The sequence below is a fragment of the Megalobrama amblycephala genome, linkage group LG1, assembly GCF_018812025.1.
Source record: "Megalobrama amblycephala isolate DHTTF-2021 linkage group LG1, ASM1881202v1, whole genome shotgun sequence".
In the NCBI taxonomy this organism is placed as follows: domain Eukaryota; kingdom Metazoa; phylum Chordata; class Actinopteri; order Cypriniformes; family Xenocyprididae; genus Megalobrama; species Megalobrama amblycephala.
In genome coordinates this window covers 28,558,767-28,577,170 of record NC_063044.1, presented here as the reverse complement: position 1 = coordinate 28,577,170, position 18,404 = coordinate 28,558,767, and the positions used below count along the sequence as shown (strand labels likewise).

The 18,404-nt window shown below is 34.6% G+C and overlaps 2 protein-coding genes across 8 annotated transcripts in view; one reads left to right on the top strand and one right to left on the bottom strand.

Moving 5' to 3' along the window:
• Positions 1-6,252, top strand: part of dnaaf5 (dynein axonemal assembly factor 5) — a 28,118-nt gene extending 21,866 nt beyond the window's left edge. The window contains exons 11-13 of the mRNA XM_048187947.1: positions 190-346; positions 2,802-2,993; positions 5,886-6,252. Of these exons, the coding sequence (XP_048043904.1) occupies positions 190-346; positions 2,802-2,993; positions 5,886-6,010 (474 nt within the window). The 3' untranslated portion in view covers positions 6,011-6,252. The remainder of the gene's footprint in view (positions 1-189; positions 347-2,801; positions 2,994-5,885) is intronic.
• On the bottom strand, positions 6,210-18,153 carry LOC125266863 (centriolar coiled-coil protein of 110 kDa-like). Of its 7 annotated transcripts, XM_048187983.1 has the most exons (15): positions 17,812-18,153; positions 17,404-17,574; positions 17,059-17,187; positions 12,903-13,869; positions 11,525-11,667; positions 11,133-11,301; positions 9,686-9,736; positions 9,476-9,585; positions 9,226-9,342; positions 9,040-9,141; positions 8,838-8,954; positions 8,585-8,658; positions 7,602-7,655; positions 7,411-7,473; positions 6,210-6,945 (listed from the first exon to the last, which is right to left on the bottom strand). In XM_048187983.1, the coding sequence occupies exons 2-15, from the start codon at positions 17,548-17,550 to the stop codon at positions 6,873-6,875; spliced, it is 2,316 nt and encodes a 771-aa protein (XP_048043940.1). In that variant the 5' UTR covers positions 17,551-17,574; positions 17,812-18,153; the 3' UTR covers positions 6,210-6,872. The 7 variants fall into 7 exon arrangements, 6 of the variants coding, with proteins under 6 accessions (XP_048043940.1, XP_048043915.1, XP_048043923.1 ...); XM_048187958.1 differs by having other exon boundaries at positions 9,040-9,342; XM_048187966.1 differs by having other exon boundaries at positions 9,040-9,342; positions 11,525-11,646.
• Between the last annotated feature and the right edge of the window lie 251 nt (positions 18,154-18,404).

The window sequence follows — 18,404 nt, the reverse complement described above, 5'->3', positions numbered from 1 at the left end:
TTCAAAAGAACGGTTTAATTGATCTAGAAATCTTTTGTAACATTATAAATGTCTTTACTGTCACTTTTGATGAATTTAAAATGTTCTTGCTGAAAGTACTGATTTCTTTAAAAGGAAATCTTACTGACCCCAGTCCATTGAACAGTAGTGTATATGTTTGATTTAGTGATTGATGGTGATGTGTTTCAGGTTTTGTCGTTGGAGGAGACTCTGAGAACACAGCTGATCTCTGCACTGGAGGAAGACTCTAAACTGGCTCGTCTTCTGGCCTGTAGATCTCTTCACTCACTGCTGAAACTCACAGCACAACAGCTCAGCCCTGACTCACTCAACAAGATCTATCCAGGTACATACTGTAAAACAATGAAAGAGAAGAGGCCTTATCCAGAGCAGCATATTTACTATGACTAATGAAAAAAGGCTGTGAAGGATAGAAGTGCATTGTGTTAAATATCTGTGGTGTAGATTGTTACATTTTCCAGCAGTTTTATAAATGCATCTTTCCATAATATGGGTTGTGTACATTAGATGTTAAACTGTAGCTGTCAAAGGTCACATGTTGAATGGATTGGGCTTCTGTTACACAGCCATATTTTCATACATCAAATTAAAAAGGGCATCTGCTCTAAGGTCTGTATTTTTATTTGACTGTGTAAATGGTGAAATAACACCATTCTTATTCAAAGATGTTATTGAAATTGGTAGATTGAAACGCAACTAACAATGTTAAATGGTGTACATGGAATATGTGGTACTGTTCATTGCAAATATTTTCTAGACATTTAGTATACTTTAGTACCCAGTGTTCAAAAAAAGATTTTATTTTAATTTATTTATTTTATAGTAATTTTCTGTTACTCCATTAGAAGACTATCTATATTTTATATATATGTGTGTATATGTATGTGTGTATATATATATATATATATATATATATATATATATATATATATAATATATATACACACAGTGCTCAGCGTAAATGAGTACACCCCCCTTTGAAAAGTAACATTTTAAACAATATCTCAATGAACACAAAAAAAGTTTCCAAAATGTTGACAAGACTAAGTTTAATATAACATCTGTTTAACATATAACATGAAAGTAAGGTTAATAAAATAACTTAGAGAACAAAATTTTCAGTTTTACTCAAATTAGGGTGATGCAAAAATGAGTACACCCCACTGAAAGTCTCTGGAGCAAAGCTACATTTTAGACTACAAATGTCTAATTTAACAAGCATTCAACCTCAGGTGAGTCTAATTATTCATTACACAGGTGTCCAGCAGACAGGTGACTATAAAAGGGTGTTAAAACATCTTCCCATTTCATGCCGTCAGCAATGGCACCACATGGATGAGAAATGTCACAAGACCTGAGAAAGAAAATTATTTCTTTACACCAGTAAGGTGAAGGCTACCAGAAGATCAGCAAAGCTTTACTTATCAGTCAGAATACTGTAGCAAAAGTGGTACAAAAATTTTAAAAAGATGGAACTGCAACCATCTCACAGAGATGTCCAGGTCTTCCACGGAAGTTAACACCTTGACAGGAGCGTCTTCTGATGAGAAGGGCTGAAGAAAATCGGCATGAAAGTTCACTGCAGTTATCTAAAGTAGTAGAAAGCCAAACTGGGGTGACTCTTTCCTGTGACACAATACAGCGTACACTGCAGAGGAATGGCATGCATGGGTGCCTTCCACGAAAGAAGCCTCTCCTAAAGCCCAGGCATAAAAAAGCCCACCTAGAGTTTGCCAGGGTCCATGCTGACAAAGATGAAGACTACTGGAGTGATGAGACCAAGATGAATGTTTTTGAATCTGATGGCTTCAAAACTGTATGGCGTCACAAAGGTGAGGAATACAAAGAAAAATGCATGGTGCCTACAGTGAAACATGGTGGTGGCAGTGTCCTTATGTGGGGCTGCATGAGTGCTGCTGGTGTCGGGGAGCTGCATTTCATTGATGGCATCATGAATTCACAGATGTACTGCTCTATACTGAAAGAGAAGATGCTACCATCACTCTGTGCCCTTGGTCGTCATGCACTTTTCCAACATGACAATGATCCTAAACATACATCTAAGGCCACTGTTGGATTTGTGAAGAAGAACAGGGTGAAAGTGATTCAGTGGCTCCTGATCTGAACCCAATCGAACACCTATGGGGAATTCTGAAGAGACAAGTTGAGCATCACTCTCCATCCAGCATCCAGTCTCTAAAAGAGGACATTCTTGAAGAATGGAAAAAGATCGATGTTGCAAAATGTCGCCAACTTGTTCATTCCATGCCTAGAAGACTTGGTGCTGTCATTAAAAATCATGGAGGACATACAAAGCACTAGATGTAGTTTTTGTTGTGGGGTGTACTCATTTTTTCATCACCCTAATTTGAGTAAAACTGAAAATTTTGTTCTGTAAGTATTATTATCCTTATTTTCATGCTATAAGTTAAACAGATGTGATATAATACTTGGTCGTGTCAACATCCTGGAAATTCTTTTTTTGTTCATTGAGATATTGTTTAAAATGTTACTTTTCGAAGGGGGTGTACTCATTTACGCTGAGCAATGTATGTATGTATGTATATGTAAGTCCCATATATATATATATATATATATATATATATATATATATATATATATATATATATATATATATATATTCCAGATTTCATAAGCCTAACTTGGTTACATAAAGCATATCAGTGTTGTTACTGCACACTTTCATGATTCAGTGTCTGTATTTCAGATGTGCCGTGAGGTTGTAGGTGCTTCCATGAGCGTGTCTGTTTGTGTTTCAGAGCTGCTGAAGCGTGTGGATGACAGCAGTGAAGACGTCCGTCTCGAAGCGCTGAAGTCTCTGAGCACATGGTTCTCATCTCTGGGGAAAAACTACGACCCTCACTCGTGCCGCCCACACTTGGAGTTCCTGTTCCAGCAGCTGCTGCTCTACATGGATGACCCCGACGCCAAAGTCCAGGATTCAGTCCTCGGTAAGGGTGCACGGATACAGACGGCAGCCATCCTTCATTTCTGCTGTAATAATCTGATGTTTTGACTTGAATTGTGACTGATGACAGTTATATTCGTGTCGACACTGTTGTGGTGTAAGATAAATCTCTTCCTGCTGCATAAGGAAGTGATTTCGGTCCATGTTAATGGTGTTGCGTTCATCTACGGTCCACTTCACTGATCTCCCTGTTCTTCACTTCAAAGAGCCTCATTAATCCTGCATTTTTACACTCTATCCATCACACGCTCCTCTGCTACTGGCCTGCCTCCAGCCAGGTCATGGGCTGTCAACACCTTCCCATAATCCTATGTCAGTGTGTCCTAGTGCACACACTAACAGTACAGAAACTCTTCTTACCCCCTAATTAAGCTTTAAACCCACAAAGGAAACGTACAAGCAGGGCATAATGCTCATCCGGTTGATATCACAAAATAAGCCTGACAGGGTGATCCTAATGTGAAGTCAATGCATTTGTATTATACAAAAGGGGTTTATTCAGTGATACTATTTGGCATCATGTGTACAGCACCACAGACCTGGGGGAAAACACCGTCTGATCTTGTTTTCCTCTTCTTGTCGTTTTGCTCTTAAACGCATCTTGTATTTCAAAGACACCCCAGATGTGATTAATGTCCATTATAACACCAGACTTGCCATATCCCATAATCCCTCATTCCAATGGTTAAGCTTATAATAACAGCACTCTCACAACTGTGCTTGAGTTACTGAGGAAATTCACCCGTTTCTTTACACAAAGAAAACGTTGTTTTCTGGTGCACTTACAAACGTATAAAGCGGCGGATAAAAGTAAATCCCCCGACCAAACAAATCAGGATAAAACCAAATCCCCACAACAAAGACATGACTGCTGAAAGAACATAAATGAGCTTTATGGGATTTTCTTTGTTCCTAAATGGTGAGCTTTTTCTTTTCTTTTTTTTTTGGAAAAGGTAAAACAATGGACACTTTTGCATAATTACACTGCAAAATAATGACATTTATAGAAATGAATGAAGTGTGTGTGCAACAATAGACCAGTTAATTATGGTCACAATTTCATTATGAACCTGCCATTATGATTGACTACAAAAAAATTATATTATATATTTTATATACATACTAGAAATCATGAAATAATGGAAATAATTGGGAATCATGTTACAAAAACTAGTAAATTTAATTTATCTATTATAACTTTTATTTCAAGTTTTTCATCAGGGGTGTGTTGTTTTCTTTAATATGTCATCCTAGGTGAAAAAAGTACATTTCTATAATGTACTTAAAGTGCTCTATTTTCGCTCACTAATTTTGTACTTAATAAACTAAAAATTCATCTTTAGTACTTCTTAAGATAATCTTAAGAACATCTAAGTGTACTCAGCTGTGCTATTTTGAGACAGCACGAAATATGAACTAAAATGTGCTTTTAATATACTATCTCTGTATTTAAAAAATGTGTTTAGCTACCATTTGTAGTACACTATGGGTTCAAATGTACTATAAGTAGTATCTAAATATATCTTTTAAGTATATTATAGAAATGTACTTTTTTTTTCACCTGGGATTACGTTGCTGTCTTGCCGCCAGTCAATCGCTACATTGTTGCTGATCATGGATTCGAGTATCGATATATCTTCCTTGCCCAATGAACACAAAAACATGCAGTAATATCAGACCACTTAAAGGTGCCGTAGAACGTCTTTTTAAAAGATGTAATATAAGTCTAAGGTGTCCCCTGAATGTGTCTGTGAAGTTTCAGCTCAAAATACCCCATAGATTTTTTTTTTATTCATTTTTTTAACTGCCTATTTTGGGGCATCATTAAATATGAGCCGATTCAGGCTGCGGCCCCTTTAAATGCTCACGCTCCCCACCCGTGGAGATCGCGCTTGCCTTAAACAGCATAAACAAAGTTTACACAGCTAATATAACCCTCAAAATGGTTCTTTACAAAGTGTTCGTCATGCAGCATGTCTAATCATGTAAGTACAGTATTTATTTGGATGTTTACATTTGATTCTGAATGAGTTTGATAGTGCTCCGTGGCTAAAGCTAACATTACACACTGTTGGAGAGATTTATAAAGAATGAAGCTGTGTTTATGAATTATACAGACTGCAAGTGTTTAATAATGAAAATAACGACAGTCTTGTCTCCGTGAATACAGTAAGAAACGACGGTAACTTTAACCACATTTAACAGTACATTAGCGACATGCTAACGAAACATTTAGAAAGACAATTTACAAATATCACTAAAAATATCATGGATCATGTCAGTTATTATTGCTCCATCTGCCATTTTTCACTGTTGTCCTTGCTTGCTTACCTAGTCTGATGATTCAGCTGTGCACAGATCCAAACGTTAATACTGGCTGCCCTTGTCTAATGCCTCGATCATGAGCTGGCATATGCAAATATTAGGGGCGTACATATTAATGATCCCGACTGTTATGTAACAGTCGGTGTTATGTTGAGATTCGCCTGTTCTTCGGAGGTCTTTTAAACAAATGAGATTTATATAAGAAGGAGGAAACAATGGAGTTTGAGACTCAACATATGTCTTTTCCATGTACTGAACTCTTGTTATTTAACTATGCCGAGGTAAATTAAATTTTTAATTCCAGGGCACCTTTAATACAGATATTTTAATCAAATCTGCAAATGTGTTTAAAGAACCAAATTAGCTAGAGTTCAGTTATCACGATTAGAAGATCTAGCATCTGTCAAATCATCTCAGATGTATTAAACGAGGTACAAAGAACAGACCCCTGGTGCCTGTGAAGCCATGTTCAAACCATTGTCACAAGTCTTGCTGTGGGTATTAGTGCATTATCCTGCTGATACACGCCACTCCTTTTTTCCTGTCACAGAGGTTCTGAAAGTGGCCAGCGCAGTGGATCGAGGTCTCTTACAGCAGCAAATGGAGGCGGTGAGAGAGAAACAGCGCAGCCCTGAGTACTGTGATAAACTCCTCCAGCACATCCACTCATTATAACTGAGACATCTTTGACTGTTTCTTTACTGTGTTTATACAGATGTAAACAGGTAAATTCACAAACTTTGTGAAGTCCAAAGTGTTTTTAGCTTCAGGTGTGTTCACCAAGGTTGTTTTACAGATTTCAAAATGAACTTTTGAATTGTTTGAAATGTGCCTTTTCTATTTGATATTGACATCTTTATTGATTTAATTCACATTTTTTATTAAATAAACTTGTTTATTAAACTTGTTTTATTTCACATTTGTTTTAGTAGACGTGTTGAATACTTCTTGAGCATAAAAGTCAAGAGCTAATACATAAACAGTTATAAACAATTGATATTACTGTCATATTTAAGTAGTAAATTGAAGTATTATGGTTAAACCACATTAGTTCTAAAAGTACAAATTCATTTTTAGTGTTAGCTGGTCAAATACATTAATTTCTAGAGAAGAATGTCTTATTCTGATTCTACTCCTTGATACGGTGTCAGTATTATTGACACGTTTGAATATATATATTAATATTATTAATAATATATTATAAGAAGCATTTTCTCTTCATCAATGCAGGCTTCTATTGTTTGGAAAATCCCACCTTTATGTATAAGGAATCTCAAAGTACAGAATTTAATAATTTATACAAGGGTAATTTAGTCATTTAATTTATGTATCCTGGATGAACCTCTAAATAATGTATGGAATAATTCTAAATTCACAAATGTAGTATGTTGTAGAATAATGGGAAGAACTAGATATCAATGACACTTACTAATCACAATTCAATGAGATGGAAAGCAGGGGAGTATCTTCAGAAGTATCTCTATGATTAATATTATTTTTCATGTCCAGTTCATAACAGAATGTCAGACAGGTGAGATCAACCCAGTGAATGCTGTTTCTTCAGCCTCTCCGAATGCTGGACTCTCTCCTCTGGAGTCTTCTTATAACTCCTGAAACACATAAAACATTGTATTTGTATGTTTTCTATTACAATATTATCTAATGTTGATTTATTATATTTGAACATTCAAATGATTTCATTCAATGTGAACTCAATTAGTTTGAAATGTCGTTTTGCAAATATTTAGTGCCTTCCATAAAATATACTGGGTTGGTTTTAAGGTTACTTTTATGCAGAGTGATTCTTTGTAATATAACACAGTGATATTTTGATCACACTTCAGTTGACTAAATGACTACATGAGATCCTGCCAAATGCATTTACAAATAAATGCAGCCAATTTTAAATGTCAGGTGACTCTTCTGGCAGAGGCTTCATGGCATTTCCAGTACTGTAAGTGTCCAGCAAAGACTGAATTGAATTTCAAATTCCATCAATGACAGAGTAAAAGAAAATGGAAATGGCAGGAATGGGAGATTGCGTGATCAAAGGAAGCAAAAGGTGGAGAACTGACCCACGGCGCAGGAGCTGCTGGCCTGAAACCGGAGCGTTCTGGCCCTGACTGGGCTGCAGGATCCTAAAACACAACACACAGGAACAGGAAGATTGTTGGAAAGCAACTATCACAAATATATGGTGCAGAGTGAATAATAAATGTGTAAAGTGTCTGTGATTTTGTGTCTCTTGGAGTGTTTTTGTGTTCACCTTTTTGTAGGGGTTTTCTGAGCTCGTCTGGTCTGACCTGGAGATTCACCAACTCTAATGATGACAACATTTAAGAGCAGATCAGTGAGTGAATAAATAGCATTTTAGTATAGTAAAATAAATAGTACTTTATATACTATTTTGCATCTTTTCTTTAATATATATACAGTAGCCCCTCCAGTTTGCACCTGCCCGCTCCAAGCGGGACATGAACCCGGGCCCGTCCACATGGGAGTCGGACGCTCTAACAAGGAGGCTAAACTCTAGTGTCTGTTTAAATGTACGCTGCAATATCTTGTCCTTTTAACAGTTAAGGGGTTTTCCCGTGACTGACAGCGCTAGTCAAAGCATTTGTCAGTTGCGTCTCGTTTCTTGTTCACAATAATTCAGTCTTTGCCGCCATCTAGTGGCGTAATAATGTAACTTCTGTTGCTGTTCACTGTCAGGGACTATTTTTTCCGGCGGAAGGAAGGCTTTAGTGATTTTACTTCATCAAAGTTGCAGTGATGCATATTTTTGGCTTTAATATTTGTATTGTGTGATAACCGTTTTATAAAAGCAATAAGGTACAAAAGGCTAGAATAAGTCACAGTTGAAGGGGTTGCAACGCCCTTCAGCCGTGACTTATTCACGAGACAGCACAGCCTCTCGTACCTTGTTGCTTAAATATATATACATTTCTATATATAATATATTATAAAATATTAGTAAGATATAGTAATAGATATTTAGTAAGATGGAATTATATTGTATTAAAAATAAATTTATAAACCATATATTTACAAAAAGCTTCAGTAAAACAATAGCTTTCAAAATATATCATGACTTCATGATGTGGTTTTGTTCCTTTATATTTTTGTTTATTGGGCCGTACGGCAAAAATTTGTCACAACATTAAGTTCTGGAGTTACAAACATAAAAAATTTGGCATTTGGCACTTGAAGTATTAATTTTGGACCAACTGCATGTCAAATAAAACTCACCTTTTCTTTCTATCAAGAGATTTCTGGGTTGCAGCAGACAAAATCACCTTATCCTTGGGGATTTTTGCTTTTTCCTGTATGCCAAATAAAACAGTATTTGAGGAAACATTTCTGCACTGCTGTACATTCATATGGAAATGAGTTTGTTCTTTTCAAAATAGTTGCCAAGGATCAACACTAAACAAAACCTTCTCAAGCTAAAAAAAAAGGAAATAAACCAATGAAGATGAAGCCAAAATGCATTGATTGTTACCATCTCTCTGAGTTTTCTCTCGCTGCGTAGATCTCGGTCTTGATGTAGCAGAGACAAACGCTCCTCTAGTGTCATTGTGAAGAAGATATCATGAATGTCAAACAAGGCTGCACGTAACTGGAAAAGAAACATACAAAAAACATTTAGCGCCAGATCTGATGCTGTATACATCTTTCTTATCTTACCATCACAAATGTGGGACCTGAGCTCTGACACGCTCTTGCAGAGAGAGATCTTGCTCTGACAGTGTGTCATTTCTTTGAGGAGCATTAGTGCTGAATGAACAAATAAACTCTTGCGTGTCCTGAAGAGAGACACATGTAGAGAGATGATCAAACAATAAGGCCTTTATTAGCATGTATATGAACACTATATTGTGCATTCTCACTTGAACAGTTTGACGCAGGTGTTTGACTTTCTCCGTTCTCAGCAGTTGTCTGGTCAGGAAGCCCTTCACGATGGCAGTGAGGCGACACAGCGCCCTCTGCTGCTCCGCTGTTACAACCTACGTGCAGCAAGGGTCAGTTTATAAACCGTGAGAGTCCAATAAAATTTTACTTTTTCTCATAACATTTATTGAAGTTTATTTTACTCTGCAGGGACCAATTTTGAAGTTGCAAAAGCACATTGAAATCAACCTGGCTCAGCCTGTTTCTGCTCTTTCCTGTGCTGTGATGATTTAGGCCTCTCATATAAATAGAGGCCTGTATTGAGGGTGATGCCACATCTAAACTGGTTGGAGGAAAGCCTAAAAAAAGAAAGAACACAAACAGATATTAATATATACCATAGTAAATGTGTACTATATTCTTTTGATTTTGTAGCAAATTAATGGTTAAAGGGTTTACCCCAAAATGACATCATTTCATCATGTTGTTCTAAATATGATTTTATTTCTTCTGTGAAACACACAAAGATGTTTATATTCCCATGTTCTAAAAAGAACTAAAATCATTCTAAATGTAGTCAATTGAAAGTTTTGAATCAGTGTTTTTTTAGAATTATTTATATGGGTCATTGACGAATACGTTTTTTAAGTGTGAAAAAAAACACATAATGGAGATATTATTAATTTTTATTAAGTGTTAGCAATGAGATTATGTGTTTTTTATAATCAATTAACGCTGCTTTTGTCATTTTTTACAAGATGGACAAAATTTATCACCAAAAAAGTCTTTTTTGGTCTCGGTTTTACCGAATGACACTTTTGGTTATACCAAATGATGATATTTTCAAACAGTGCTAACAGGCTGATATCTAGCTAACAAAAGGACAATCAAACATTTTATATTTAGTACAAGTTTTTAAAATATTACAGCATTTTCCATGTTTTATAGCGGTTGTGCCGAATGACCTGATGTTTCGGGACATGCGTATGAGCAAGAGAAAACATGAATTTTTCAAATAGTTAAGAGAGAGTTAGTTACTTTGCTTCATGACCATGTGGTCCTTTGCAGGTGTCTGAATGATGTCACATCCTGTCACATGATATTGACCACTTGACTTTATCCAAAATGGTCTCTTTATACTGGTTACTCCGAATGACATCAATGAAATAAATTTTTCTGGACATTTTTTCTCATAACAAAGAACCGACTTCTACACATAATTTTAATACCATTTTGCACTATGTTGACATATGATGATATATAATCATGCCAGAATAAAAAAATATATATACATTTATAACATTTTAAGATGTTTTAATCACAAATGAAATGGCTGTATTGGCCTTTGGACGGTTAAACCGAATGATCTTTTGGCACTTCAAAATCTTTAAAATAACTGTATATGTAGTAAAACATAATTAAAACCTTTTGGATTCAATAAAAGAGATTTAGTTGTACTACCTTACATACTTTGGATGACATAGCTTTTTTTTTATTATTATTATGGCCTTTGGACAAAAAAAATTACCCATCACATCGTTGACCCATATACTATTATAATACTTATTATTAATATTGTGAATTACCTTTTATTTTTATATTTTCAATATCAGTTTTCATAAATTTTATTGTTATTTTGTCATTTTTATTACTTTTTGTTGTTTTTTTCTATATAGCTGTAAATCATTTTTTTAGTTTCAAATATATTTTTTTTATTTCATACATTTATATACATATATATATATATATATATATATATATATATATATATATATATATATATATATATATATATATATATATATATATAAAGCAACTGAACATTCATTTAAACACAGTGATGATAAATTAGACATTGAGCTAAAATAACTGATGTGTTTTCATCGTAAAGCCATGGGTGACATACCAATGACTGGCACGGGGTGTCTTGGTGATCTTTCTCCAGGGCTTAAAGGGCACATGGGGTTCAGTATAGGGTAACGTTCACCAGCTGCCCTTAATTCACACCCATCCTCGCCTGCTACAGGACTCAGACCACCCTGACCCCTCAGTCTCCAGACCCGCTCCTCCAACTCCTGAATGAGGGACAGACAGGTGCAGTGACTACAGTCAGAATATATACAATACACACAGTGATGCATATTAAAGACCAGGGTGCAGGATGCTGCAGTTCAGGAAAATGTTGATGTTGAATGTAACTGTAACTTATAAGGATGCCTAGTAAACATGTGGCAAATCATAAAGGTTTGGAACAGAGCCCATGTATATATATATATATCTGGATATGCCAATGCTGACCTGAGTGTGAAGCCGTTGTTCTCTCTCTTGCTCTGCCACCAGACATGATATTCTGAAAGCATAATCCTCCTCCAGAGACCTCTGCATGTCTTCTAGAGCGTGGACTTGCCATTGCATCTCATCTTCAACACAGGCATACACAACTGAGAGGATACTATAATCAAAGAAAGCTGAAAATCTCGTCTTTATTCTCACATGAACGTTCTTCAATGGTTCTTTGAAGGACCATTGAGTAACTCTTCATATCATGAACATTTTGTGGCTGCATACACTGGAAACCTTGAATAAGCACATCTTACATAAAGGTTTGTTTATATAATGTATATATAGTGGAGTTATATTGTTATATTACATTGTATATATTAAATATGTCCTGCTGTCAAATGATTAATCGCAATTAATCAAATTCACATCCATGTTTATATAATATATGTGTGTGTACTGTGTATATTTATTATGTATATATATAAATGCACACACATACATGTGTATATTTAAGAAATATTTACATGTACAGTCAAACCAAAAATTATTCAGACGTTTTTGATATTTTTGATATATTTTTACTAGTGTGTGCAGGACACTATAGTTCATTTATGTAAGTAAGGATAGCAAAATAAAGTAAACTGTGACATATTATACCCAAATATTCTTCATACAGTGGACTACCAGTAAAATTGATACAAATTGGAACCAAAAATTATTCAGACACTTTGACCTGACCATTTCTGACACAGTTTAACTCTGAGATCTTGTCATATTTTGTAAACTATAGTGAATAAACTGTATTAATGAATGAAATGTTCAAGGTGTCTGAATAAATTTCAGTTTGACTATATATATATATATATATATATATATATATATATATATATATATATATATATATATTTTTGTTACATATATACATAATAAATATACACAGCACACACACACATATATTATGTAAACAAACTTTTATGCTGGATTCGATTAATCGTTTCACAGCACTTCCATATATTCTGTATTTTAATCATTGTTTTTGCTTCAGTACAATGAACCTATAAATTATGATTATTTAAATTTTTAACAACATGTTATTTTTGTAATATCACTTTTTTTCTCATAGTATAAATAACTATAAATAATAAATGATAAAATATATAATGTAATAGACTTTATATTTTAGGAAGGTGGCCTTCGCAAGAGAATCATCATATTTGGGGATCCATGGCATTAAAAAGTTTGAAAACCCCTGCTTTAAAACACCAGCACATGATGATTTTTATAGGAACTAGACCAGAGCATTCAATGTTCCTTGAGGAACTTAAAAATGTTCTCATATGTTCTCAATTTGAACCTTTGTTTTTAATAGTGCACTCATTTGTTCTGTTCATACCTGCTCTCCTCTCTTTCAGCGCCGTGCTGATGACACTGTTTCCCTCAAATGGCAGTTTAGCATGAGAAGGAGAGTCTGGGGTGATTCCAGGGCCCATAAATGCTGCTGTGGGACTCTCCCGTGTGAAAGTCTTGTTCATTGGTGACGGAGGAGACAGTCGAGTGGGCGTTCTCGCAGTGACCCCGGCCATAAACCGAGGCATTCTCTCCTGGCTCCTGTCTATGAGCGGACTCTGATGGTGGGAAGACAGATGGCTATCTAATGTGTGGCATCTCCTTCGGAACAGAGGGCTTGTGAGCTCAGAATCCACCGGAGATGTTTCTAATTTTCCGACGGTCTCATTCAAGTGGTCATCATATCGACTCATACTCACATTTTCCACTCCGAGTAGCTTCCTCTCCTGCGTCGCAATTGTTTTTACTTCCTGTGGCCTTGCATTGGCTGTAATGTTTGGGTGGTTGGGGTTGTCAGGGAAAGAGAAGAAGATGCTGCCAGCAGAAATGGGACGAGGACGCCCGCGGTGGGGTCTGGCACTTAAACTGCCATTTGGACCGGATTCTGGACTTATTAGGTTACTTGGAGAGGTCTGATTAGGTGAGGGAATATAACAGGGTAAACCAGAGACAGTCGCATCTAAAGAACTGATGTTTTCTTTATCAAAAGTGATTTTGGTGCCGATGATCTTTGACCCCTGTTCTTTTTCAATAAATTCACGCGATTTCTTCAGTAGATTCTGCAGACAAACTCCTTCTGTTTCAGTTTCCTCTGGCATTTGTTTTTCCTCCGTGGCTTTTCCTCTCAGCTCAGCTGATGGAGTCACTGCTGGCTTACTAGACAAAATATAAGGCTCTGTGACCCCAGCAGGTGTACGAGGAGCAGTATCAGTAAAACCATTCCTGCAGTCTGGTTTTGGAGAAGGAGACAAGCACTTCTCTGAAGGCTTTGGCGCGTCCAATATTTTTGGTGCCTATAATGCAAGAAGATATAGATAAAAGTAAATTCACAATTAATTATTTTGTGTGTATATATATATATATATATATATATATATATATATATATATATATATATACACAATAATAGAATCTTTTGTAACATTATAAATGTCTTTACTGTCACTTTTTTTTATCAATTTAATGCATCCTTGCTGAACATTTAATTTCTTTCCCCCCCAAAATTTTTTTAGTGATAATGTTACAAAAGATTCTACTTTAAATAAATGCTGTTCTTTTGAACTTTCTATTAATCAAAGGTAAATGAACAAAACTGTAAACAAAATTGTACACAACTTTTTCAACATTGATAATAATCAGAAATATTTATTGATCATCAAATAATCATATCAGAATGATTTCTGAAGGATCATGTGACACTGAAGACTGGAGTAATGATGCTGAAAATACAGCTTTGAACAGGAAAGTTTTCATAAATTACATTTAAAATATATTCACATAGAAAACAGTTATTTAAAATTGTGAGAATATTTTACATTACTGTTTTGTGTGTGCGTGTGTGTGTGTGTGTGTGTGTGTGTGTGTGTGTGTGTGTGTGTGTGTGTGTGTGTGTGTGTGTGTGTGTGTGTTTGTGTATTTTTAATCAAATAAATGCAGCCATGGTGAGCAGAAGAGACTTATTTTAAAATCTTATTTTAACGATCCCAAATTTTATATATATATATATATATATATATATATATATATATATATATATATATATATATATATATATATATATATATATATATATATATATATATATATATACAGTACAGTCCAAAAGTTTGGAACCACTAAGATTTTTAATGTTTTTAAAAGAAGTTTCGTCTGCTCACCAAGGCTACATTTATTTAATTAAAAATACAGTAAAAACAGTAATATTGTGAAATATTATTAAAATAACTGTTTTCTATTTGAATATATTTCACAAAGTAATTTATTCCTGTGATGCAAAGCTGAATTTTCAGCATCGTTACTCCAGTCTTCAGTGTCACATGATCCTTCAGAAATCATTCTAATATGCTGATCTGCTGCTCAAGAAACATTTATGATTATTTTCAATGTTGAAAACAGTTGTGTACTTTTTTTTTCAGGATTCCTTGATGAATAGAAAGTTCAAAAGAACAGCATTTATCTGAAATACAAAGCTTCTGTAGCATTATACACTACCGTTCAAAAGTTTGGGGTCAGTAAGAATTTTTTGTTTTTATTTTTTTGAAAAGAAATTAAAGAAATGAATACTTTTATTCAGCAAGGATGCATTAAATCAATCAAAAGTGGCAGTAAAGACATTTATAATGTTACAAAAGATTAGATTTCAGATAAACACTGTTCTTTTGAGCTTTCTATTCATCAAATAATCCTGAAAAAAAATATTGTACACAAATATTTTGTACAATTGTACACATTAAATGTTTCTTGAGCAGCAGATCAGCATATTAGAATGATTTCTGAAGGATCATGTGACACTGAAGACTGGAGTAATGATGCTGAAAATTCAGCTTTGCATCACAGGAATAAATTACTTTGTCAAATATATTCAAATAGAAAACAGTTATTTTAAATTGTAATAATATTTCACAATATTACTATTTTTTACTGTATTTTTAATTAAATAAATGTAGCCTTGATGAGCAGACGAAACTTCTTTTAAAAACATTAAAAATCTTAGTGGTTCCAAACTTTTGGACTGTACTGTATATATATACACACAGTCAAACCAAAAATGATTCAGACATTTTTGATATTTTTGACAAATGTTTACTAGTGGGTGCAGGACACTATAGTTAATTTATGTAAGTGAGGATAGCAAAATAAAGTAAACTGTGACATATTATACCCAAAAATTCTTCATACAGTGAACTACCAGTAAAACTGATACAAATTTGGAACCAAAAATTATTCAGACACTTTGACCTGACCATGTTTTTCTTAAGTGTTATCTGACATAATTAAGATTATTTTTTTTAAATATTAAAAATTACAAAAAAATGTATATATATATATATATCATATACATATATATACACATATATATATATATATATATATATATATATATATATATATATATATATACATATACATATATATATATATATATATACATATACATATATATATATATATACATATATATATATATATACATATACATATATATATATATATATATATATATATATATATATATATATATATATATATATATATACAGTTTATTAACTATAGTTTAAAAAAAATGGTACTAAAATATGACAAGATCTCAGAGTTAAACTGTGTCCTTTTATGTATACAAATCTATACATAAAAGGAACAAAAAATAAAACAGTCTAAATGCATGGTAAAACATTTACCATAACGTGGTGGCCTTTGTATATCAAAAAATATGAAATCTATTAAAGTCGAAATCTATTCATTTTAAAGGTCCCGTACTTTGTGATCCCATGTTTCAAACTTTAGTTAGTGTGTAATGTTGTTGTTAGAGTATAAATAAAATCTGTAAAATTTTAAAGCTCAAAGTTCAATGCCAAGCGAGATATTTTATTTAACAGAAGTCGCCTACATCGAACGGCCAGTTTGGACTACATCCCTCTACTTCCTTCTTTAATGACGTCACTAAAACAGTTTTTTGACTAACCTTCGCCCACAGGAATACACAAGAGTTGCGTTTGTAGAGTGTGTTTGTCGCCATGTCGTCGAAACGCTGTTATTTTCATCCCGCAGTCCAATCACCGGGTCTGATTCCGGCTCAAATTGATAGGGTAAAGTTAAAGACATGTTTACAATAACACTGAGCGCGTGCATCTCCACGTTATGGTAAGAGGCGTGACCTTTCCGGGCAAGGAGTGCTAAGCTGCTGTCGAATAACAACACAGGAACCGCTGGCACAATCAGAACTCGTTACGTATTTCTGAAGGAGGGACTTCATAGAACAAGGAAGTCATCAGCCCGTTTTTATGACAGTGGAAACAGCGGTATATAGATAAGTAAATTATGTGAAAAATACTGTGTTTTTTGCAATGTTATATTGCACACTAGAAACACAATCAAAGATTCGAAAAACCACGAAAAACGGGACCTTTAATACAAATAAATAAGACCCTGGAAGTCTGGAACATAAAAATGCCTTTAATCGAAAAAAAAACTTATTTTCTTACCTTATTGGTCCAAATAATGGCCTGAATCTGATTGAGGAGGTTATTATTACAATGAATGTGTCTCTCTGCCTCCATTTGTGACGCTCTTTTCCTGTATTCAACCATCTCCCTTCTTTGTTTCTCACTTAGCTGGAAACACAATATGCAAAAACGTTCAAACAACATGAAGAATAATTAGATGTTTTTTGAATGTGTAAACCAAACTTAAATGTTATAATTATTACTGTTATTAATGTTTTTTTTATCATATTTTGTGCTAAGTCTTGAAATCTTGCCATAACATAGGCTATATATTGCACTTTATGAGACTATACAGGGTGAATATCACATGTAGCTTGTACTCACAATAGGAGACAGAACTGGCCTGCCATGAAAGCAGATGAGAGGGAGCGCCACCCCTCGCGCAGGTGCGGTACTGCAGCTCTTCTCATGCATCATTTCCGACTGCAGTGTGGACAGTATGCGTGCGCAGAATCCCTCATAACTGTCCATGTTTTCTTTGCAGCAGTCTATGTACTGAGATGTAAATCACCTTAGAGTGTTATCTGACATAAAATACAATCACATTGTCGTTCTGCTCGGTTGTATAGGGTCAGATTGAGCAGTCAGCAGTCACATGCAGTGTTTTTGATTCAGTCTATTCAGAGAAATAAATGGCTCCGCATTCCACTGCTCTTATACCCGCAAACATGTAGGCTGTTTGCTCACAGATTAACCAAGCACAGATGTTAAAGTCTCAGCATCAGTACCTACCTTTACTATATCGCAATGCGGTCTGGAGCTTCTGTTTGTATAAACAACAGAAATTAAATAAAGTGTGTCATCAAAAGGCTTTCCTCTGCCACAGATGTGACTGTAACACTGTATGCTGTCGCCGTGCTGATGTTTATATTGGACGTACAGATGCAAATCGCGCAAATGGTTTCCTGTTTTGTCCGTAATTACGCTGTGAATGATAACGAAGCTAATCTAGTTTACTCGTGGCGTATAGGCACTAGTATGTCGGCAGAAGATGAATTTAATATACCCTAAACCTCTGTGTCTGTCATTCAGCCGGTCTGTGTGCTCTTCATCAGCACCGCCCCGTTCACTCTCCGTCATCTGCGCCAAAAATCACGGGAGATTCTTTCATTCCAGATACATTTATAAGATTTACACATTATCTTTTACTGCAGTAGCCTATATATTGTATACATTCAGTTTACTCTTAATCTGGTCCATAGAAAATGACATGCTTCAGCAAACAGGCCTATGTTTTAATTATAATTTATAATTAGCCTACAATAAATGAATGAATAAATAATGAGCTGTACCTGTAAGATGTCAGCCAGGTGTTTAAAAAATGT